A 24,844-nucleotide genomic window follows, 5' to 3' on the forward strand; every position below is an offset into this window, starting at 1 on the left:
AAACAATTTCATATCATAGAAAAACTAAACTTTTACAATAAAAGAAATGTTCCTTGTGGGAACAATTTATATTTATGCAAAATGGAAAAATGCAATGTACTTTTAATATATATATATATATATATATATATATATATATATATATATATATATATATAAATAATTCTCTTGTGCCATTAAGTGGTGTAGAAAGTATCAACTTGCAGATCCCTGGTCTAAACTACAGAGGAAATGATTTGTATGCAGTTGTGACAAAAAGCACTACATGCTGCGACTTGCACATGAGATGTACAGATTGTTAATTTTACTCGCCCAATCACTCAGGGATCTTTGTGACTCATTTGTGGCTTCCTCTGTCCTAATGTGTGATATTAAATGCTACCGTTCATCAGGTGACTCCTGTTTTAGCTCCTGAAACCTCGCAGGGTTTAGTTTCCGTCGTCTCTCTGCGGCGTTCGAGCAGAAGATACTGTCTCTGTTGGTCACAAACTTTCTCCTAAATGCAAGCAGCTGATCTCTGAAACTTGAGTTTCAGCTTCATGCAGGAGGCGACACACACGTTGCCAGTTCAGTGTTTGTCATCCTGGATTTGGAAGCAGCTCCTCCCTTCCTGTCGTAGTTCACTTCAGTTCAGCATCAGCGCTCAGTTCCAGGAGCAGCTCTTCAGTCCATCAAACAAATCTTTGACATGCTGCAGTTGCTCCAACAGCTCAGCGGGGGCGCCGTTACTGGACAGCTTCTCTTTAATCTGTGGAAAAATCCAGATGGATGCAATGTGAACTCATCCACCAACAATAAACACTAGATTTCTCGTCGCTCGTGTTTTGTGCAGCTTCTGTTATGCTGGTCCGTTTGAATCTTCTGTTGGAAACATCTGGAACGCTGATAAGAAAGAAGTCCTGCTCTGTAGAACATAACGGAAACAACAAGCTGACATGAAGCAAAAGAAGCTCTACTCATTTCCTCTGCACAGCGCTTCATGTGACATTCAGTTTCACAACTCGAGTTGCTGCTGCAGCTTTCTACATCCCTGACAGACGTGTGGAAACAGCAGAAGACCCCACAGAGCAAACTAACTACCGCCATAGTTTCAACACTGTGAGAATGTGACTCCATGTTTCTGAGAGGTGGATTTATCAGAAGAGTAAATGTAATCCAGCAGCGTTTCCTGGCCTGCATTAGGCTGTTTGTGCCAATTTGGATTTGTTGTCTCCAGCAAAAAATCAGATGGGGAGATATGTGGTCATTAAGGAAGCAAAAAGCTCCATTAGGTTGTGATTCTGCCCTCAGCTTCCAGTCTATCTGTTGGCAGTGCATAATGGTTCTAATCTGCAGCACAACTCATTAAAATGGGGGATTTTTAACTAACAGTAAAAGCATCCGTGAAGCTGGAGCAGTGGAGCTGAGGTGGACGTTAGGACTGACCTCTGTGAAGTATCGCTGTATGAATTTGAAGAGTTCTCTGAGGGCTGCAGCTTCGTTGAACTCGCCTTCATGTTTCTGAAAAAAAAACAAACAAGAAAAATAGGGTCGTCAGTTATCATGGCTGCCATGAAATCAATAATCTGCCATCTTGTCTCTGTAGGTGTCACGACCTGATTAGTTCACTGCCTGAACCACTGGAGGAAATCTCATTTCCTCCTACTGTAGAGTAAATTTGCCACTGACTCTTCATACTGTACCTTTGAGTTAATAGACATTTATTTTATTAAACTACACTGATAGTTTCTGGTTGCACAGCAACTGACTCGAGGTTTGCTGAAACTACAAACATCAAGGGTTTTATTTCATTATGATTGTACATATAGGGAACTGAATATCAATCAGTTCTGTAATGTATTCTAAAACTCATCCTGCGTCGTTCTTCCACCATATTTTTCAACCAGTTCTATGGTTGAAAAATATGGAGGCTGTGATTTGATTTCAAACATTCATTTAACTTTTGATTGCAGTGCAAAAAATAATTTTCCATGACAACCATGGTGGCCATCTTGAAAACTCAAACAAACAAACAAAAAAATCAGTAAATATTATTTCAGTGGGATTCTACCCAATTTGTCTGACATCGGCAAATTTAGTTTTCTTATATGACCATGATGGCTGCCATCTTGTTTTTTTCAGTCTCTAGTTTTTTTTGTTTTTTCTTCAAAAAAAGAAAGACATTGGGAAAATCTCTGGCAAGTTTGGTTCTCGTATCCGCATGTGAAAGATTCTGCTGAAATATTTAATGATAAACATACATTTCTCGTTGGATTTGTGCAAGACTGGACTTTACCTTGGACTCTCCCTTCAGGAAGTCTTTAAATTCAGCATCGCTCACTGCTGGCTGCTCCCTGATCTGCTTGTAGTAAGCCTTCACTTCCTGCTTGAACTTGGGAATGTCTTTGGCATAGAGCAGCTTGTTGGTTGGTGCGTGCTGTAAGACATCAAGGTTCATTAGAAGTCATTTGTTTTGCAGTCGTACCTTGGAGTCCTGCCATCTGTCTTGACAAAAAATAAGAAGGAAACAGCACTTCCTGTGATTGTGCAATACGAGACAAATGTGCAAAACATCTTCACCTTCCCCAGCTGGGTCTCGCTCAGAGAAAAGGAGTCCATGAAGGCCTGAGCGACGACCGACAAGCAGCCGTCCAGGTGAGGCGTCTTCTCCATGTCGAACACGAACTGTGGGTTTTTCAGGATGTTGATCCAGAAGCGCAGCGGCAAGCTGGTGTGGACAGAACAGCGTCTGCTTTAATTGGTTTCCTTAGAGTTCGTCACTGTCCAGTCAGACGCTGGGAAGCTCATCCGTACCTGTTGGTCTTCCAGATGTGTCGGACTTCTGGGTCGGTGATCTTCATGTTCTCTGCCTGAGCGTCCAGGAAGTCAAAGAAGTACTTGATGGCGAGGGGAGCTTTGCTCTGGGTCACCCCCCAGATGGACCTGAAGAGGTTCTCCACGTATGAGTGAACGGCCACCTTAAAGAGACAGGACAACACCGGGTAACGCACGCTTCACACTGAAATGATCCAAACGTTGTCCGTTGTTTCAGCAGGTATCGGTTCTGTTTTGCGCGGGGAACGTTTCCTCTTGCCTTGGTGGAGAGCAGCTTGGTCAGGTACACTTCCTTCAGCTTCAGCTTCTTCCTCTCTGGGTTCTTCCCATGGTCCTCCACCACGTCGGGGTCAATCTGCACCACCACACCAAACCCTCACATCAGATCCATGCAATAACCACCGCCGGTCCATTTGACAGAAAATGCAAACCGTCTCCTACCAAATGGAAGTATTTTCCAGTGAAGTTCTCATCATCTAGGTGAGGAAAACAGATTATAATTTGTTATAATGTATTATTTATGCATTATTTTGACTCGGAGCAAAACATCAGACATCAGAGCGTCTTGCACACGTGGCCTTCATCCTGATTATGCTGATCTGAAATAATATTTCATCCAACAGATGATGACGCTGCACTTGATAGATGTTGATGGCAATGTCAGAAATATGTTGATTAAAATAAATGACGTTATTCTACTAGTTTAGGATATAATAAATGATAAACAGAACACAGCCTTGTCTCATAGTGAGATTGTCAATAAGAATTATTTTCCCCTGGTAGTGACTAGATTTAATATAATAACTGAAATGAAGACTAAATATTGTAAGTAAGTATGCATACGTTCAACAGGAAGTTTTATTTGCATATAAAGTATGTAAATGAAGCTTCCTGACAAAAAAAATTTTCATCCAGAAAGAATTTTTGAAAGACTTGATACTTGGAAAATAAAGAGCAATAAAGGACTTTTAGTTACAGGAATGAGAAAAGCTGACAAAAGTCTAGCTGACAGTCGACAACACAGAGTCACTGTTAAGGAAACTGCCTGGCTCAAAGTGCAGCTATGGAAAGTTGAGTGGAAAGAAAAAGTGCAGCAGAAAAAGGGATGACTTGTTTTGGGAAGGGTCTTGCACTCCAACATCCACCACACAGATAGTAAATAATAATAATAATAATAATAACTCAAATTGACAGGGCCGTTGCTAGGCATTTGGGTTCCATAAACACAAAATGTTCACACCTCCGCTGAGGTGTGAACATTTGTCACACCTCAGAGGCTCAAAGATAGAAAACCGTGGAATATGAATCTGCCACAAATGCATTCCGTGGTTGAAAGTGAAGCCATGACAGAAACTTAGTTCTTACCTTTCACACTCCCCTGTGGGCTGAGTGGAGGATGAGTTTTCTTTGACAGCACTTTAACAGTGGCCCCATCATTAACCTACAGCAGAGCAAACTCAATATGTTAAACATGGAAATGCACATCCACAGCAGAATTAACCAATCAGCTGGCCGGTGACGGGAAACAGAAAATGCCTCTGAAGAGGCTGAAGACTGAAATCTGTTTTTTCCCCCCATTTTCACTGACGTATCAAAACTGAAAACCCTCTTTTTCACTCTGTAATCACACAAACATGACGGCATGCTCTGCTACTCCGAGCTTCCAGTTTAGTAAAAATCAGACAAGCTGTTGTCACACTTGTTACTCGTCCTGCTCCATGTGGCCGGCGTGCCGAGAAAACATCTCATATGGGTCCAAACGAGAGGACCTGAAGTAGATTTTATCTAACGTCACGACTTTGCTAACAAAAACATACAACACGGTTTGTTTCAGGAAGCTGCGTGTTATTTTAGCTGCTTTATTTCTCACACATTTAAATGTCAGAGTTCCCTGAGTGGTTAAACAAGTATTAACTGAAGTAATTACAAGTTAAGTCTGTTGGTTGGAGCTACTTTAAGCCTTTCACATGCTGGGGTGAGTGAATCAGTGCAGACTGAGGGTCTGCGTAGGATTGCATGAGATCGGAGTATAATTGGAGGGTTTCTGCAACATTGGAGTAGGACTTCGTTGACTTTGTGGTAGCAGCAAAGACACTAGTCTTGGAGTTAAGAGACTTCATAGAACAGATTTTATTTATTTATTTTTGATTTATTTTTATCAGATGCAGAGGCGTTATTTTACTGAGGCAGCATATCTTTATAAGCTACTAAAACATAGACAAACGTGATGCATTAAAATGATATATAGTTTGTGATTCTTTTCCTTCTATTAGGTCATGTTTTTTTAACCAGTCAGGTTAAATGACTCCAGACCAGGTTTATTCTGGCAACCTGCATCATAAGCATGTATTTCTCACATAAAGCCTCTGATATACCTGCTGCTATTCATTCATTAAAATTTTGGGGGATTTTTTATTTTTGTACAATGTGCCATTTGATGTGTGTACACAATAAAACCACCGTGGAGAAAATCTGATTTTTTTGAAATTTTTTGATAGATTTTTGGTGATGTTCAGTTGACACATCTGAGCAGACACACCCACACACACACACACACACACACACACACACACACACACACACACACACACACACAAACACACACACTGCCTGTGTTGTTCCTTGTTGCTGCTGTTTCGACCCAACCTGTCTGGACACATCAAAGCCCACATGAAGTGAAAAACATAATTCACATAACTTGAGCTTATGATACTATCGGATGATGGTTCAGACTCAAGAAAGTGTTTTTTTAATTCCTTCAGATTTAGTTAATTATTGTAGCTGTGTATGAAAGAAATATCCAATTTCCATTTTTGTTTTTATTTTATTTACTCATTTATAAATACTAATGGTTCACGTAACAATTAAAAGAAATCATGAATGAAAAACAACAGAGATGTATAAACTTATACCTGAACCCTATTGACCTTTTTCTACTTTTATTTAAATATTAGCACTGGCTGAACTTTTGGCGGTGTGAAAAAAGCAAAATGTACGCATTATTATAATGTTTGCAGGCACATGCATTATTGTATCCAAGATTAATCATGTGAACAAAAGCCACATGAAGGAGTCAGCCCAGGTCTTGAGGCTGTGAGGTTTCACATTTCCAGCATCTTCCCCACACAGACGAAACCGACAGACGGTTGGCCCCTCATCCCATTAGGAGCCACTTTCTCCTCATCCATTTGCCTTCATTTATTTATTTATTTTCGATAAACAGCTTGACCCCTTTCTGGATGCGATGACAAAAAAAAAGATGAAAGGAGCTTCCCATGTCCTCTCTGCAGCAGGCTGTCGGCTCAGAGGACGAAAAGTTTCCTTCTGTGTGCAAACGGGGCCGGGAGTTTGAAAGAAAGTGGAAGTGGAAGTGGAAGTGAGCGCAGCTCCTTCTCCTTCACCTTAGTTAATGCAAGCCCTTCTGTTCAGACCAAATCTGGTGATGGCTTCAGATGAACTTTCAGCAATATGTTAAAGTTTGAGTTTGGTCTGTGTTTGCTCCCTGTTACGGACGACGTGTGCGTTCCGCTTTAACTCACCTTGTAATGCCTGAGTGTGTTTAGCTTCATCACCTCCCCTATCACCTCTGAGCCTCCGTCCACTTCCTGAAGAGGAAGGAACGATCCATCCCTCTCGTACTCTGGTAGAATATAGAAAAAAAACAACAACCTTATTTAGATATTTTAGTTTCAGAACAAAGTGTCAACACTTTTGCCTTCCGGCCACGAACGGGTCACTGCAGGAAGGAAACCCTAACCAGTGTGGGTTTTTTTTTTCTAGAAAACAGATTGTTTCCTAACACAGAGAAAAAGTTGCAAAGTTCCTCCAACGGGAAGAAAAGAGATATTTGCTACAGAGCAGAGTAAAAATAAAACACAGAGTTTGGTTTCCTGTCACAGATGCTGGCGCCGTGGTTTAAATGGTTCTGGTGATATTGGGTCAGTGGGTGAACTGATGCAAACTGACCTTATTATGAAAAGAAAGAACTGGTTTTCTTCTGCACTTATTTCAGCATTTTAACCAGAGGATGAATTTGATCGTAGTTTTCTGACCAATCGACAAAAATCTGTAAAAAGCCTGACCTGCTGATTCTGATTTTGTCGGAGAAGTTGCTAAATGTAGCAACAAAAGTTGCTGAGTTGGCAACAGTTGGGTGACTGTCGTTAACAGCACACAGGTCAAAAGGGACAGAGGCTGATTTCAAGGCCTCCGCAGAGGTAAATAAGAGCAGTTGATTTTCCAAAATGAAGGAAATCTGGGCTGATTTATCCGTGCACCTCTAATTGTAGCAGGTTTTTTTTGTAAACAAAGTGTTTCTCAAAACATTTGTCAGTAGGTCTAGCAATGATACAATCCAGAAAATAAGACCAGGAGTAGGTTGTTCCACCACTGGTAAATAGTTCTTTTCTTTAATCCACTGAATCACGGATCTGATAGAAACCCAACCCGCTCACTTTACACGGATCCTACAAGAAGTCTTCATCTGTGTTACATCTGAAATACAGATTTAGAGTCTTCACTTTCCACAAGACAACTGCAGGAGATTAAAACTCATTTAAAGACATAATCTGGATGCTCTGATAATAATCTACTATGTACAGTGGCAGCTGTGGTTCAAAGTGGGCAGGATTGTCTGACACAGTGCGAACCTGGTTCACATCTTATTTCACACATCAGAACTAGTTTGCGTTGTTAGGCTATTTTTAACCAGCAGCTACATGACACTGTTAGCTCGTTTTGTGAAGTATTACAACTTCTCCTGCAGTATCTGTACTGATGATACACTGCTTTTGACATCACGTGGCCCATCACTGCTACAGGGACTGTAGTGGTCAAAAGAGGACAACACTAAATAGGTGAATACTTTTCTTGGGTCTAAATCCATTTCAGAGTTGGTGGTCTGGTATGAACCATGTACAGCCCTCAGTTTATTAAAGACCTCATCGCTTTTTTTGGCTCTAGTGGCCTTTATATTTGAAAATGCTAAGACAGGAAAGTAGATGGAGAGAGAGAGAAGGAGAAGGTATCCATATTTGGGTTGAGCTTAATTCCTGCACCACCCCAACGTTACTACATCTGAACCACAAAGATTTGTTCATTTTCCTAAAATTGTCATTTTAACATTTCCTCCTTGTTTTGTGGTTTATGTCATGTGTCATTGTTTTTGGTGCATCAGCTCTTTCATCTGCTCCCTTGTTCTTCCTGGTGAAGGACCCTGCTGCAGCAGGTGTGAGTGCTGCAGCAGATTAGTGTCAGTTTCACTCACCAACACTGACGTCTCTAATAGAGGTGTTATATGCGAAGCCAAACTTGGTCTTGAAGGTGTTGAGGATCTTCTCTTTGAGCTGCTCCACGGTGTCACAGCTGAGGGCGTCCACCTCCAGAGGCTCGCTGACCTCTCCATCACTGCCCACTGCGAACAGAACCTTCAGCTTCTGGAGGCGCAAACACAGACAAGATCTCATTCATCTTTCTCTTTGCCTGAATAATACAAATAAAGGATTTATGCCTTATATTTAGAATGTCAAATATATATGTTTTTTGCTTCTTTTTTGTCATACTTTGGAGTTTTCAAGTAATTTTTATATTGATAACCTGAATAAAAACATAAAAATACTTTTTTCAAATAATGACTATTTATTAAGGGGAAAAACCCTCCTATCCACACCCACCTGGTCATGTGTGAACACATAAATCCATCTCCAATCATGAACAGAGTTCTAAAGACCAAAACCACTTCAGAACAAAAGTGGAAGCTTTAGGAAGATGTGCTTCCTGTTGCATCTGGTTTAAAACCAACAGCATCCAGAAAACGACAAACTGAAAATAAAACATGGTGGTGGTAGGGCGATGGTCTGGGTCTGCGTCTGCAATCTGGATGATTTCTCATAATGGTCACAGACACTTAATTCTGAAAATCCTGGAGGAGGATGGACAGCCCACCAATTTGGATAAAGGTCATGACCTCTTCCATGTTAACGGAATCATCTGCTGACATACTGAGTTCAGTTGCTCTGCAACAAACTCAGGGAAACTATGAGCTTTGGCTTGAAAGTCTGCTGGCCGTTTCAGACACTCTAATGTCTGCCACTCGGCTCCACAGGCGAAGTGTGCGGTGGGACGGGGCGAAGGGGAGACACACGTAGTATATCTGGGGTGCATGTAGCAATAACAACAAGACGGCTCATCTGTATAATCATTTACACTCATCTTCAGCTGTGGTCCTCTAAGCTGTTTGTAATTAGCTTTCCTTCTGGTTGCAGATGGTGATGTCCTTGATTCATGTCGTCAGTATGAGTTAATATTTAATGCATTAGTCAAAGAAAAAGTGTCATGAAGAGTAAAAAAAATAAAAATAAAACATACAAGTCACTCCTGACTGTAAAGATGCAGGACCAGACAAACTATAGAAAAATAGAGCAACTGTACATCTGATGTTATTTATCACAGATCACTGATGTGATGTAATTGGCCACACATTTACTGACAGCTGTGTTCGGAAGGATAAACTACTGAACAGCACTATTAAACACTTAATGCAGTTTATTTAATGCATTAAGTAAATGCATTAAATGCAGTAAATGCATTTGGCAGTACTGATTTGAGTGTGGCCAAATGTGTCAAAAACCACTTTTACCAGCAAACTGAGCAGTTTATCACACTTCAAACATCTCACAATATGGCCTTATCAAGTTTGTAGTTTGATTTTCCAAACCATTTAGATGTTTTCTGATGAATCTGCAGATTTTATATAGAAAAGTTGGTAAATGGGAGTAAATTCGTTGTGCTATGCAAGTCCAAAGGCAAGAGAGGAAGTTAGTTATCAGTTCCTGTTCCTGCTAATAAGTTGGCTTAGTTCCATAAATGCATTCACTTCAGTGATTATACTGAAACCTTAATAGCTTTACAATAATAAAAACTAACACTTGGTCAAAAGAAACAATAAAAACAAAAGTGTAAAATGAATCCCTTTAAAAATGTTTAGTTGCTCGACGGCTTTCGATCTAGACTCTGTAGTTCTGTTTTCACCAACCCAGAGAAACAAAAAACAGAACAGAGAATTAAGAAGCATCGGTTTGTGGAAGCGCAGCCCACCGTGCCGAGAACCAGGCAGCGTTTTAGCATGAACCATGAGGCCATGCGGTCATTATAAATAACACTATTAAAATAGTTTTGAGTTTTCCATTACAATTTGATTGAATTTCGCTGTGACTTTCTGTTAGAGTGTTTTCTAGTTTTTGTTAGTTATTATATTGTTTAGTTTTAGTTTAGTTTTCATAACTTGTAATAGGAGTTTTTTCATACTTGGACCTTTTTCTTTAAAATTCTGCATCTAAAACTGAACCACAGTATTTTATTGTGTTCATATATAACTTGATTGGGTAATAAATACTCAACTGAAGATACATTTAAAAAAAAAAATTAACCACTTATTAATGTTGAACAGCCAACTGACCCTGGTGTTTTCTTCCTACTTTTACCATTGCAGTTTTACAGACTAGCCTCCAAGTATCGTAATGACCTATTTGCCGACAGCTGACATGGGTACTGGGGGAGGGGGTAAAAAATTTCATGTCAGTTCAAAAATAAACATTATTTATGTCAGTTTACAAAAATGGTTACTCAATTTCAGTTTTTGTTAGTTTCAGTTAACTATCACAACCTCGGTGTGTGTGTGTGTGTGTGTGTGTGTGTGTGGGCGTGTGTGTGTGTGTACCAGCTGGCTGAAGTCCTGAGCCTGCCACAGCAGCCAGTCCTCGCTGAGTGTGTACAGAGCTTTCTCTGTCACGCAGTCCACCGGCCCTTTGGAGATCTGCTGCGCGAGCGCGCTCACCAGCAGGAACAGATGCTGCCCAACACTTTCCTGCACGACACCAGAGATAAAAATAAAAATGAGAAAATCAGCAGCTGGCCATCTTACACGCATCAGGTTTGTGCAGGCTGGAGTTTACTTTGAGCTCTTTGTTGCACGTGGTTCTTGTGGTTCCAGAAAACGTTTGGCTTCAAATACATTTTTATATGTTAATAAATACATATATAGCTGTGATAAAGCTGTATGGGTTTTTTGCATTTATTTATCTGGAAAAGTTCACATCAAACAGATTTTAACATCAAAGATGACCTGAGTAAACAGAAAAAGATGAGCTCAAATAATTATTGTTAAGAGCGAAAAAGAGTGAACAACTGGCATTATATATGTGAAAGAGGAAATGGCTCCTCTGACTGCAATCTCTTCGTCACCCTGGTAACAGCAGCTGCTAAGTGCTGCTGCTAACAGGTGGTGAATCTTTTACATCACTGTGGAGGAGTTTTAGACCGTTTCTCTTCCCAGAATTGGTTTATTTTGGCCACACTGGGAGGTTTCCAAGCATCCACACCCAGACGTTAACTAGGCCACTCCAAAATCTTCATTTCTTTCTTTCTTTTTTTTTTCCTTTTTGCATTTCTAAAGTGTAACAGGACACACACCTCCCAAAATGTTCAGATTAGTTCACAGACCATTTTCTAAAAGGTCTTTGTGATCGTAAATACGATTTAGCGAGGGAACAATGTGCTCTCTTTGGTCAGCGGTGGTTTTGGCGTTAGATCTAACGCCTTTTTGTCACTTCTCTTTCTTACTGCTGAGTCATGAACACTGACCTTAGCTGAGGTAAGTGAGACAAAGTGCTTTAGATGTTGCTTTCATGTTGTTAGAATATTTTTCCCAGGAGCCCAGTTTGCTCTGGATAGATTTATCTTTAAGTAAATTAAATCGTTATTATATATTTACTTAATTTGCTGATTTTCTTAAGTTATCATTGTGTGATATAAAAATGTTTTTATATCACACAATGTCACACTTCACTGTGAAGTGTGACAAACACGCAAAAACAGAGATAATCTGTGTTGAAGGAAACCCTGTACTGTATACCAGACAACAGACAATTTTCAGAGAATTTACGATAAGAGATGAAGTTACTGAACGATGCACTAATTTTATGTCTCCTCTGATACCTGAAACCTGAAACTTTTAGATGTTTTAAGCTGCAATTCTAGGTAAAAAATAAATAATTCAAAGAGTTTCTGATTGTAAAAACTGTCTGAACCAAAGGCATCTTCACTGATCAATGTCAATTCTTTTACATCTTAACTACAGAAATCATCAGATGTGCATCAAAAGTCTTAGATGGAAATAAATGAGTGAGAATCATCTGACTGGGATCATAGCAGTCTGGTCTCTGTCTAGCTACACGGGAACAATCAGGCCGGTTTGGGACAGTTTTCTTGGACCGACCCGCAGGAAGCCGTAGAGGCAGACCGACACCCAGTTGGTCAGCAGCTTCTCCACCGTGGACTCGGTGCGTCTCAGCAGCAGTTTGGGCTGAGTGGTGGCGCTGTTCTGCTGCATCAGGTCCTTCAGCAGGACCTCCATCACCTCCGTCAGGTACGACAGGTTGCCGTGAAGCGCCACTGTGAGCAGAGACGCCAGTGTGCACCTGAAGGAGAGAGATGTTAACTGAACCGTCCACCGCAGGAACACAAAACCTTACCAAGTACTTTTGTTTTGTTTAGTTTTTAGTTCAAATATCTCAGTACACTTCAAATAAGATTAAAACTAACTCACAGGGAACTTTCCTGCAAGATATAGGAGCTTGTTTTAAGTGAATAATGCTTGAGTATAGTATAAAGTATATAGTATAAAAAGTATCCAAAAAAGGCGCTGCCAATTACAATCTCATGTGGCACTGCTCAGCGTATACATGAGGAGGATTGACAGCGTTAAACCCCTCCTCCTGGCACTGGTTGGTTGTTTTTTGTCGGGACTGGTGCATTTCTTCAGATGGTAATAGTAGCTCAGGAGGATGTGGAGATCAATCTTTTCACCACATGGTGACAGTTTAATGTTTTAGAAAAAACATGTTTTGTGTGTGTGTTGTTTTTTTTAAATTAAAAATTACATACTGCACCCACCGGCTCCAATATCTTCCACAAATGTTACTTTTATGTTAGTTTTGTCTTATTTCAAGCACAAGAAACAAAAACTCCTTGGTAGGATCTGACGTGTTTTGCAGTGATAAGCGTTCTGTTTTTCCATCCGGGCCATCGGATTTACTTGTCTTTGACGGTGAAGCCTTTCTGCTCCTCCAGCGCGTGCACCATAGTGGTGAGAAACAGCTGGTCCTGGATCAGCCTGGAGAACCTCTGGCAGTGCTGATCCAGCTCCACCTTCTCCACGTCCTGATTCCCAGATCAGACAACAACAAACGTCACTGACGCTGTGTGAGAGCGTCCAAAGAGCCGCAGCTGTTATCCACGCTTACCTGACCAATGTCTTTGATGCACAGCTTAATTAAAGAGTCACTCTGGAAAACAGAAGGTAACTGTTATGTATCCCCGGGGTATCGGTGTGATTTGTGTTGCAGCACACGGCTTGATTTTACCTCAGGGAAGAAGGTTCTGGAAGCAAAGTGCTTGTAGTCCAGGAAAGGAATGGCTCCCACGTTTTCCATCAGGTCAGCCTTTTCTGTCTGCAGATCTATAAATCCTGTGACGGAAACACACAGTGGAGGAAAGGCAACACTAACAACACACAAAACGGCTAACATTTCTCCGTCTTATCCGCTTGCAACACGGAAACGCAACAATCAGTCTGCAACATCACAAAGTGTAATGATACTACATCTGAGTGGCTCAGCAAAAGCTGCAGTCAAGCAAGGGTTTCTGAAAGTGGCTTCCGTTTACCGTCAGGCCAATTTGTGCAACTTTAACATGTGAAAAAAAGGAAGCGCTTCAAAAAGGAACTGAGTGTGTTTTAGATGCCCAATGAGGTGGAGGAGTTGAAAGTGAAGTGGTTAAGGGACAAAGTGTGTACATGTTTCATTATCAGCTCTAAACAGAAGCCGATTCTCTGTCACTGGAGAGGCAGCGCGTCACACAGAATGTGTGTTAACATGAAAAACTTTAATATATGATTTATTTCTGTTCTCCTCATTGAACCAGGACACAACACACTCCGTCTCCATGCAAGGCAGGTGAAAACAAACGGCAAATATTAACATTTCACTGCATCTATTTCAGTCAGTTAGGTTCATGAATCATCTGAAGAGACGAATAAAATTAATCTGAAATTCTATTTTGAGAAAGATTTAATCCAACAACAACAACAACAACAACAAGTCCACCCAGGATGTTATATTGACTTTATAGCAGGAAGTTTGTTTCCTGACAGGAAATGAGATAGGCATGTTTTAAGAGGTAATGAAACAATCAATGATTATGAATATGATCTGCTTTCATTTCTACTATATAAAAATTATGAATCAAAACTCATTTAACAATCACAATGTTCTGTGGAACAATCTTTAGTGCCATGACAGCCGTCACACACCTCAATCTTTAGCTGCCTCCACTGATTCTCAATCAATTCAAATGATAAATGCTTCATTGATCCCACAGGGAAACTAAATGTTGCTGTAACTCAATTTATTCATGATTCTCTGAAGAGTTATTACAGATGGTAATGGCTGCGGGAAGAAAGAATCTCTTATAGCAGCAAACTGAAAAGGCCTCTGACTGAAGACACTGTTTCTATGACAACCTCATGAAGAGGAAGGCCAGAGTTGGTGCTATGATTGGGTCCCTTCAACATGTTGAACAAATTAAACTATTATTTAGAACCTATGTCTAAGTATGAATAATGTTGAGCCAAACTAATTGACCTAAGCGTAGGACGTGTTTAGGATCAGATTTATACACATTAAGCCCTGATGAATGTAGCAGGTAACAGAGGGAAAAAAAACAAACCTAATGCCAGACTCAGAAGAAAGGACTGACCTTGTCTGATGTCGTTCCTAATGTCACACTCCAGGTTTTCCATCAACTTGTTCATCCTGACGGTGAACTGCTGCCGTTGTCTTCGGTAGACGAAAAACACGACTGAAATGAACGAGGAAACACGTAAAGAGAAATCTCCAGCAGTGCCGTCGGTGGAGGCCTAAACCGTGGCGCACTTACCAACCAGGGTGATGGGGATCAGGAATATGATGATCAGTATTAAAAAAACCAACGGAGATGATTTGTTCAGTGTTATAGATTCATCTCCATATTTTACCTGTAACAGACCATAATCACAATAGTTGATAACACTTTATTTGAAGGGGTGTGCAGAAGACTGACATGAGGCTGTCGTAAGTAGGACATAACTTCTGTCTTGAACATGAAGTGGCGTCTTCATGAAGGTTTAGGACTTTTGTCATGAAGTGTCATTTGGTAAATAATGCAAAGTTGACACTTTTAAATGACTTTTAATGCAAGTTTTAATTGAACTTTGCATTAAAAGTGTCATTATTTACCGAATGACACTTTGTGACACCAGTCGTAAAATATTTATGAAGAGTCATTCATGTTCATTCATGACAGATCAGGGTTGTTCGGGGCTCTAGCGCAGTCGTTCATCCAGCTGCCCGCCATGTTTATGAGGTAAAACATGCTTATAGTTGACAGGAAATTTGAAAACATCACTTGATAGTTATGCATTATTGGAAGACTGCAAGATTAACACCCAAACACCAACTAAATGCTGAAACTGTTGTAAAGCCAAAACTCTCTCTAAAGCATCCACAACATAAAGCATAAAGAGTCGTGATGAGCCACCAGACAGATCAAGCTAACAGGTTGAATGAGACTTTCTTACAACATAATGACACTGGGTTTGCTTCCAGAAGAACCTGATCTGGTGTTTTTGTTATTTTCAAATGTGAAAATAAAATCTCCCTGAACACAAATAACTGAACACAGGTTGTGCCTCCCCACGTGCCGACAACAACCACTAATCATTTGAAATAATTGGCAAGTGGTGAGGAGGAAGTTTGGTACGAACAGACAAATTCTAAGTCCAACAGATTCTGTACATTCCAACTGATTCCAGTTATCGACTAATGAAGTCAAGATCCGTTTATTATTCAAATTGGTTAAAAAAGATTGGTTCTTTTTAGCATTGTGTCAATAACTTTACAGCACTCCCTCATATTGAGCATGCAGATGATATTTCATTCAATTTTAAGTGCAAACTTTGACTATGCCAGTTAAAAATTTTCCTTTTTTTTAGATTCAGTTCATTTTGTGTTTTCGCATAAAGATTGCAGAGAAATTTGGGCCAGCTTTGTACTCTGTAACTCCTGGTCTCGTTCTTTGAACAGCCAAAGCTCTACAGTAGTCCTACGTCCTGCTGGTTATGTGGTCAAACTCATTGCTCTTGTTCTGTTTCTTTGTCTGTTCCTGGTTCGACTTTATTTTTCTGAATTTGCCCAGTTTTCTCGCAAAATTATAGTCAGTTTAGTTTATCTGCTACCATCAACATGTCCTGTCCTGTTTCTTGGTTCATGTTAACCAAGTAATGTGAGACACTGGTAGGGAAAGCTGTTGTAGTTGCAGCTAAAAAACACAGGACTTCAACAGCACTTCAAATTATTAAACTTATACTACCATAAATGTAGCATTTACCTTGACTATATCAATGTCGGCGCTTTGCAGTCCTTTGATCTCACAGATGAAGGTTTCTGTCTTGTTGCTTAGTCCTTCGGGTTTTATGAAGCAGTCATGTTCAATTTCATTCTGAATTCCCACAACTGACAGCTCTGCTTCTGTCATCTGCAGGTTATCTGCCTTTTTCTGAAAGATCAGAACCAGTTTCCCCTTCAATAATATAACATCAACATGTCTGAGTGAACCACTGTGGACGGAAACGGCCTTACCTGAATAGTGATGCGGACATCTTTCCCTTCCTTCACCGCCGCGAAGCTGGAAAACTCTGGGTCAGGATAGTAAGTTATTTTCTGAGCGCAGGGCAACGTTTCATTGACCACTTTCAGAAACACGGTGCTGCTGGACACCAAAGGGCTTTTGGCTGCAGGCGTTTCATAGATGAGAGTCTGTTGGAAATAAAAACGGAGCATGACGTAGTTCACCGTATGCTGATGTCAGAGTTTCTGTCTGCAGAGTTACCTGATAGCTGCTGCTCATGAGAGACATGACTTCCTGCTGGGCGGGGCTGTGTGTGATCCCCTCCACCAAATCCAGGTGAGTCCCAGAAATAGTGACCTTCCTGCCCCCACTGGAGGACAAACACACTTTACTTGCCTGTTATTCTGACCAGCTGTTTGACAGCGCACCACCTGTGACTGTAAATTTTTATTTACATCCAGTGGTGTGAAAAAATATTCACCACTTCATACATTTATTCTGTTCCTGCTTTCGTCACATTTAAATGGTTCAGGTTTTCAAACAAAGCAGCCAGGCTCTATGTAAGACAACAATAACTGGTTGAACTTTACTCGCTCCTCTAAGCAGAACAGTTTTAATTTAGCTGCTCTGGTTGGGTTTTGAGCATGAACTCTGTGCGTAATGTCACAGCGCAACATTTCAGTCCGATTTAGATCTAGACTTTGAATAGGCCACAAGTAAAATCAGTTGTAGTTTTGCTTGTATACTTCACTGTCCTGTTGAATGCAGTAAATGCACAAACCAAGTTCACCCTTGGTTTGAACTCTAACTGACCCATGAAGACGTGTGTTGTTTTTGAGCTCTTTTAGCTCGTTTCATGTTGTCAAACTTGGTCCACATGAGTAATTTCTTAATTTTTGAAATTCTATATCTTAAGAAGGCTTTAAAGTTTTTAGCTTCTTGCTCCAAAGTTCTTGTACTCTGTTCAATTCCTCCATTTTTTTGGCCTCTTACATTTGACAGATGGCAGACAGGAAAGGAACACATAACAAGAAGAGGAAGACATACAATAAATTGTCCAAATACATTTAGAACTGGGCACATGGTGCTTCACTTCCTCCTCAGGAGTTTAACCAGCTACAAGTACTGGCTGACATATTAATAAGTGTGCCAAACAGTAAAAAACTGAAAAAACATTCAGATGTAGAAAATATTCAATGAATGCTTTTCATTTGCAGGAATTCAAATTTTAAATGACAGAAACACCAATGCTTATGGTATTCTTGTTTTTTTTTTTACAATGAAGTAGTCCATTATGTTTCTGAAACTGCAGAGTAACTAATGGATTCAGAGTCATTGCATTTAAAGGGGAAGTAATGTTGAAGTGAAAATGGGTTGTTCAGGAAGTGTCAGTTTTCCCGTGTAATTGTTACTACGACAGTTTGCTTCAACGGGTTTCTGTAAATTTCACCAGTTACAAAGCAGTGGGTGTCAAACTAAATAATGGGGGTCTTTGGTTCGTTTTGAAAAAAGGAACAAGTTGGGAATTAAAGTGGAAGTCGGATACACGCCTGTTTGTTCAGAAACCTCACCACATTTTCAGCTGACCACAGGTTATTTAGTTGATTCAGATGAAATGTATTTATTCCCTTGATGATGATCAGCAAAAGTAAGATCCAAGTGGAGAGGAAGTGTCAACACACTGCAAAAAGCCAAAGTCCTACCAAGCATTTCTGTGTATTTTCTACACTTGAAATGATTCACAATCAACGTAAAAGTAACTTTTCAGTAAGATATGTAAGCTTGTTTTAAGTCAATAATTCTTGAATAAAGATACAAAGTTCTAGTTTTTTCCGACTTATAACAAGACATTTTTCCATTACAATTGAAAAAATTTGCTAGTGGAGCTCACTCGTTTTTTTTCTACATTTATATTCAAAGATTGATTTAAAACAAGCTCCTACTGTATGTTTTACTGAAAAGTTACTTTTAAGTTAGTTTTGTCTTATGTCTGTCTCAAGTGTACTAGGATGTTTGCACAACAAACTAGACAAAAATACTTGGTAAGAGTTTTTTTGTTTTGTTTTTTTGCAGTGTAATCCTGTGAAGATCACGTGTGCAGGCTTCCTTAAGCAGAAATATTTCTGTATAAAAAAATATATATATACAGAAGGAATAAAGGAATTTCTTCTTTATAAGTTTAAAGAGGTCCAACAAACAACTTTTGGTTTAATAAATAAATTAATATTACATCAGTGCATGGTTCTCTGCAGATGCTGGAAATTGTTAATCTATATTATTTTTTTTGCAAAAAAAAAAAAGTTTAAATACCTTCTCCAGCTGCTGCTTGGTGTAATATCAGTGCAGATTGGTGATGACTGATAGGTGATGGTGAAGTTGCCGTGGCAACTTCCATCTGGAAGGAGAACACACACTTTGGCCAGGCCTTTAGCTTCTGTGCTGGGAATAGGGAAGGTCAGACTGGAGCCGTTGTTGTTCCACACCGGGGATCTGACCAGAGAACACAGAGAGACAAAAACTGTTCAACTATAAACTAGCGTCCTGTGCATCACAGGTCAAATCACCTTTATTTGTGTAGCAAGAAGGCAACAAGGCAACTCATAATGTTTTACACCAAAAAAAAATCACAATACAGTAACCAGTTATGAAACAAGCAATGAGCTGTAAGCAAGTTCACTCTGAAACCCGACTGCAAGATGCTAAAACAAAAAAATCTCCTGAAACAGGAATGTCACCACAAGGCCTACAAGCTCCTGCTGCTGTTCATGTGAAAGTGCATGTCTGTACAATCAGACAGAAGCTGCACAGTGTTACTTTTTCTGCCACACAAGGTGAAAGTCGAGATTAGAGAGGAGGGTTACTGAACATTTTTCTCAGTCAGAAAACACACTTTTAAGTCATTTAATGTTTTCACTGTAATCAAATAACCTTCTTTACCCTAACAAAATGAGTGAACATATATTTTAGAGCAGACATAATGTTTTCACACACTGAGCAAAGAATAAAACGACTCACTCCTTTGGGTCACAGTCCAGGTCTGCTTTAATCCTGACTCCGGTCGCATCTCGGAGGTTACGACCCGACAACACAGCCTGATTTCTGCCATAGAAAGACACAACGCTGGGAGAGATGGAGGAGATCTCTGGTTTCTGAAGGAGCAGAAAATACAAATGTCTCACATTACAACGAGTTACACTGAAAATAGAACTTGTTGGTTATAGTTTCAGTATAACTGAACTCAGATCAACTAAAATGCTGACTCACAGAAAAGTTCCTCCCAAACTGCCCAATGTTTGCACAAATGTCCTGCAGAAAGAGAGAAGTGGCATTTATCAGATCATTTTATGAAGCCGTTCCAGCTGACATTAGTCCAGTTTAACACAGAAACGGAAAAAAACAAAAAAACAAACAATAGATATTCATGTTAAGGAAATGTAATTATGTCTAACAAGCACCATCTGAGAAGAAACGCTGCTGACTGCGTCAGTGGCCCAGGAGCAGCTGTTCTGTCTCCATCCACATCCTGCTCTGACACACCGCTGACACCTGGACAGAAAACAGTCCCAGTTTGATCTCAGCTTTACTCAAACATTGCGACACATGATACAGATTTATTTAGAAACAACAAGCTGCAGTGACGACATGATTCCTGTCAATGAAACATTGTGAAGAATGAAGCTTCTCAGGATTCAACACTGATTCTTTCCTTTCAGCTACAACAGGAAACAGATGATTCTACTAGTGGGTCATCGGTCAGATTTAAATATCAGCTACAATATTTGTATTATTCAGATTTTATGCAGAGTAGAGTTGTTATGAAAACACTGGAGTTAAATTATGCTGCTAGACTTTGGGATGATACCAGTTGTTATTAAATCTGTATTATAAAAGATAAATGAGCTTACAGGTGAAAACTTGGTTGCCCCTGGATACTGGAACAGTTGACCATCTTTATTTTTTCTGACAGAAATGTGTCTCCAAGTCTGATCGTCACGGTAACGTCAAGATCTGTAAATCCAAGATAAAGTATGAAACTTTAACAGCTGGAACAAAATGTTTAAAGACTTCCTGACCATCACTGACCATCAGCAGGGAAAGGGGCATTGAGAATGCAGGTGCATTGTGGGTACTGTGGTTTTGGTCCCTGTTTTTTACAAAGCTGGGTGGAGGTTGTAGAGAAATCACAGGTGAAGTTAGGCTGAACCTTCTTCTCCGTAGTCAGGTGTGATTGGACGACTATTTTTATCTGAGAAAAGAACAAATATAAGATGATAATAACTGATAGTTCCAGATGAATACAGTCAAAAATATATGAATTAATAACCCACCTCTCCTGTGGAGTCCTTCAGAAATCTGTGAGAAACTATTTTCTGCTTGGATTCATCAGGGATGGACAGCCTCTCTGAACCTGTGCAGTCGTCTTTAAACGAGCAGCTGAAAAAAATGTAAATGTGTCATCATAAAGTTGAGATTGAAGGATTGAGCTGCAGGTGAAGTTTCTCTGACCTTTTCTTAGAGACACACCAGACACAGAATGGATCCTGGGCAGAAAGACAATCCTTCACATTTTGGTAAGTTCTGCAGTTTGACACTGGAACACGTTTCACCTGGAGCAGAACACCATGTTTCAGAAACACATCAACAGGCAGGGCAAGTGAACGCCACATGAAAAAGCTCCAATCTACCTGGTTTTTAAACGGCACATAGAGATGTTTCTGATCCACTGGATCCAGTTGGACTTTTGGAAACACTTTGTTGTCTCCACTGGTTCTGTAGAGGATCTGTGGACAGGAGGGCTGATACTTCCTGTCTACAGAGAGCTGATGACAACAACAACAGTGAGGTTGAAGATACAGTATTTATCAAAGAAACAGGGTTAGCTGGATAGATAAAAAAATATTATGGCAATAACTCAAGATAAATATTAGTTAAAGTTATGCTATACTAACCAGACAGTTGTATAATCACTGACGTTACATTCCCAGATATAAAAACACTGACATAAAAACAATATGGCACATGGAAACAATATGGCACATGGAAACAATATGGCACATGGAAACACTATGGCACATGGAAACAATATGGCACATGGAAACAATATGGCACATGGAAAAGTAACAAAGTTCGGTCATGACACAGCAGGACACTGTGATTTCCTCACCATTGATCTAATTACTGTATAAATGGCTTTTTATGACTGAAAAGGCCTGATAAGCCATAATCAGTCCTGATGTCAGGACTGATGGGAAAATCTCTTACAGTACAATTAGTCACATATCCACTCAAATCTGTTTTTTGTTTTTTTAAATTGCCAGATAAAATATATTTTTGAAACTTTATTAACAGAAACCTGTGGAAGAAGGGTTTTATAGTGGATGAAGTGGTATAGCACATATTAAAGTCTAGTATATCATCTGATCTAATGTCTGCTCAACCTCAAAACTTGTGTAGTAATTTTGTTTATCTGTTGTCTGTAAAATGTTCATAATTCGACATGAAAACATATAACATGTAAAACATGTATCTCAAAAATTAGCTAAAGAGCCAAAAATAATTCAACAGTTTCACTAGAAAACAGTTTTATACGTCAATGTGACTTTTGTCACTGTGTTTGTAAAAGATACAAATCTGTTTACTTATTTTACTAGAACAATTTTTCCTCTCAGTTGTTAGTTTTCTACCCACCTTGATGATCTGTCCATCTGCTGTTCCAATGAAGAAAACCATCCAGCCGTTCAGCCTGACGGCCAGAACAGAACTCATGAGGTTCTGCTTAAAAAGCAAAGCCTTCGGTTTCAGGAGCACAGGAACCAACTGAGGAACAGAGAGAATCGTTTCAACATTTTGTCTTTACAAACTGAGGAAAGATGTATAGTTTTATAAATGGCAACAAAGAACAAGTTTCAATAAGTCGGCTTTAAATGTTTATATTTTAGACAGAAATATAAACAAAACTATAAACAACAACACACACATTGCCACAGATTATATGACAAATGGTTTTTACATTTCTCAAACTGAACACTACAAAGTTTAGTAAAAGTGATTAAAAAGAGTAAAACAGTTAATAATACACAAAAACATGCCAACCTTTATATTTCTTCAATAGAAATCTCTCAACCTTTACTGGATTTTTCAGTCTGTCTCAGTTCATATACATGTAAAATGCTGCTGGAGATTCTCAGTCATCCAGGACTCAGTTAAATATCAAAGCATGTCAACCATAAACATTCAAAGATTATGTTTAATACAATAACTTACCCAGGAATTTGTACTTTTTGATGTGTAAAAAAAGTCTGGATCTTTATTCTTCTCTCTGCTGAGATCAGGACTGACGTCAAACAGCAGCAGCTCAGTGTTGCTTTCTCCTCCGTCCACACTGAACACTCCACTCCACAGGACCTGCTGTCCACCTGGGACGACCGAGGAGGCCAGCAGTCTGCTGCCTCCAGAGGAACTGAGAGTCGCTCCATGAAGAGACTCCAGAGTCTGAGCTTTACTGGTTTCAGCCTGAAGCCAGATCAGACGGACTTTGTTGGTTTTACCTCCTGATGCCACGTTGGAGAACAGATACACTGTTGAGTTGATCTGGAATCCGTCCACAAACTCTACATCAGCTTCAGTTTGGATCCCAGGTTTAACACCTGATCGACCAGACCAGGAAAATATATCCCCAGGCTGTTTATGATCAGTGTTTTGAAGGTTGATTGTCTTTAAATCAGCGCTACACTCTGTCTTGTCTCTCGGGTTCTTTATCGCTGTCAGAATGTAAGTCTCAGTCTGACCTGAATCCTCCTTCACATCCACCAGAAAGCTGACAGACCCACTGCTGCTCCTCTGAGGTCCCACCTGGATGGATTCACTGTAAACCAGCTTAGAGATGTTCTTCAGGTCCAGAACTTCACAGAAACCACAGAGTTTGTTTCCAGTCACACCGCAGCTGATCAATGTGTCATTTTTCTCAAATGGTAATAAAACATTAACTTTGAAAGTCGCGTTTAAGACAGCCTTCATGGGGTCTCTGTAAAACTCTTTATCCTGTTGGTCAGTGCTCTTTAAGATCCCTCTCTGGGTCAGGTTGTAGATCAGAGTCAGGTCACGGCTCAGCTGGTAAAGATTCTCCTCTGTAGCGATGTAAACAGAGTTGTTGCCCACAGCGAGCTGACGGAGGTCCTCTGTAAAGTTGAACTCTCTGTTCTCCTCCAGACATTGAGCAGGTTCTCCCCAGATGGAGCAAAGCAGACCGAGCAGAAGAAAGACCATCTTGTACCAAAGACTGATTGAGACAGTGAGACACTGATGGACTGCAGTACACTGTGGTCTCTGTGTCCATAGAGATGTGCGTAAATGCGCTGCGGCTTTGCCGAAAGAAGAAGTGCTGAAATTGGAAGGAAATGAGCGAAACCGGAAATAAAAACAACACATAATTTATAAAAGTTTTAGTACCTATGTTGCGTGTTTACACAAATTAACTTGCCCGGTTCAAACTCTTAAAGCGTGTAAAGCTCCGAGAAAAAAACCCCGCACACCTGTTGAGTGAGCGCGCGCTCCCCAGGTAAAAATACTGCGTTAAACCTGGCTGAAATTAACGTTTTTTGAATGACATTTTACATGGTCGTGCGCCTCCGAAAGCTAATAGAACACGAGCCATCATAAAATAGTCCGAACCGACTTATTCTAAAAGTCTAAGAGTATTTCTGAAATCAAGGCGAAACGTTGTTCTGGCATAAAGAGATCAGTTTTTATACATTTCATTAACAACAATGCCCTCTAGTGTCGGGAAGTTGTCATTACTGCCACCTCAACGATTCCGACCGTTAAGCTGATGCAGCCTTACCGGTTACGTCCCATCCGGTAGGTGGTGAAACGCTTCATTACTTGCCTAGTATCAGATTACCTGATGTAAGAACACATCTGAATTCATTCTGTTCGTGGACAGGATCGTCAAGGTGTAGTTGGTGTTCTGGCAACTATCCGGGTTTGGGTTTCCATGACAGACACAAGCCCCCATTTCGGTGGATATTTGCTTACATAAACATCGCTACTTATTTGATCTATTAACTTTGAAAATAGGCATCCAGCAGCAGGACCTCCAGCAGAAGACATTATTCATTCCTTAAAATAATGAATTATTTTAGTAATTCATCATTTAAAATAATTAATATATTATTGTAAGATGATTTATTTTTCCTTTTGAATTAATGTGGTTACATACAAGATCCATAGCTAAGGAATTGTGCTGTGCCTTTAAGAGGAGCTGTTTCTTTCTTCGTTGGTTTTTTTTTAGGTGTGCCCGAGACGGGTT

The 24,844-nt window shown here is 39.9% G+C and overlaps 1 protein-coding gene across 1 annotated transcript; it reads right to left on the reverse strand.

The window, feature by feature from the left end:
• Positions 1-159: 159 nt before the first annotated feature.
• Positions 160-24,181, reverse strand: LOC102231292 (plexin-C1-like). Its single transcript, XM_023350396.1, has 31 exons — positions 22,801-24,181; positions 22,225-22,353; positions 21,222-21,356; positions 21,043-21,143; positions 20,865-20,970; positions 20,620-20,782; positions 20,442-20,544; positions 19,992-20,082; positions 19,801-19,842; positions 19,552-19,685; positions 18,847-19,026; positions 16,798-16,906; positions 16,548-16,724; positions 16,297-16,464; positions 14,809-14,905; positions 14,629-14,730; positions 13,236-13,339; positions 13,116-13,157; positions 12,908-13,032; positions 12,089-12,290; positions 10,532-10,678; positions 8,081-8,249; positions 6,354-6,454; positions 4,180-4,255; positions 3,256-3,290; positions 3,074-3,169; positions 2,794-2,957; positions 2,560-2,707; positions 2,276-2,416; positions 1,426-1,500; positions 160-748 (listed from the first exon to the last, which is right to left on the reverse strand). Exons 1-31 carry the CDS (start codon positions 23,962-23,964, stop codon positions 644-646), a joined length of 4,731 nt encoding a protein of 1,576 aa, XP_023206164.1. The 5' UTR covers positions 23,965-24,181; the 3' UTR covers positions 160-643.
• Positions 24,182-24,844: the final 663 nt, after the last annotated feature.

The sequence above is a fragment of the Xiphophorus maculatus genome, chromosome 17 (assembly GCF_002775205.1).
Source record: "Xiphophorus maculatus strain JP 163 A chromosome 17, X_maculatus-5.0-male, whole genome shotgun sequence".
Classification (NCBI taxonomy): domain Eukaryota; kingdom Metazoa; phylum Chordata; class Actinopteri; order Cyprinodontiformes; family Poeciliidae; genus Xiphophorus; species Xiphophorus maculatus.

What these genes read in the sequence shown, in the direction of transcription:
- LOC102231292 (XM_023350396.1), bottom strand. Translation starts at nt 23,964, where the DNA reads ATGTGTTGTTTTTATTTCCGGTTTCGCTCATTTCCTTCCAATTTCAGC. An exon ending in TCATGAGCAGCAGCTATCAG is followed by an intron (nt 16,725 to 16,797) that starts GTAACTCTGCAG and finishes TATTTCCAACAG; the next exon opens with ACTCTCATCTATGAAACGCC. An exon ending in CCAAGCTGCTCTCCACCAAG is followed by an intron (nt 2,958 to 3,073) that starts GCAAGAGGAAAC and finishes TGTCTCTTTAAG; the next exon opens with GTGGCCGTTCACTCATACGT.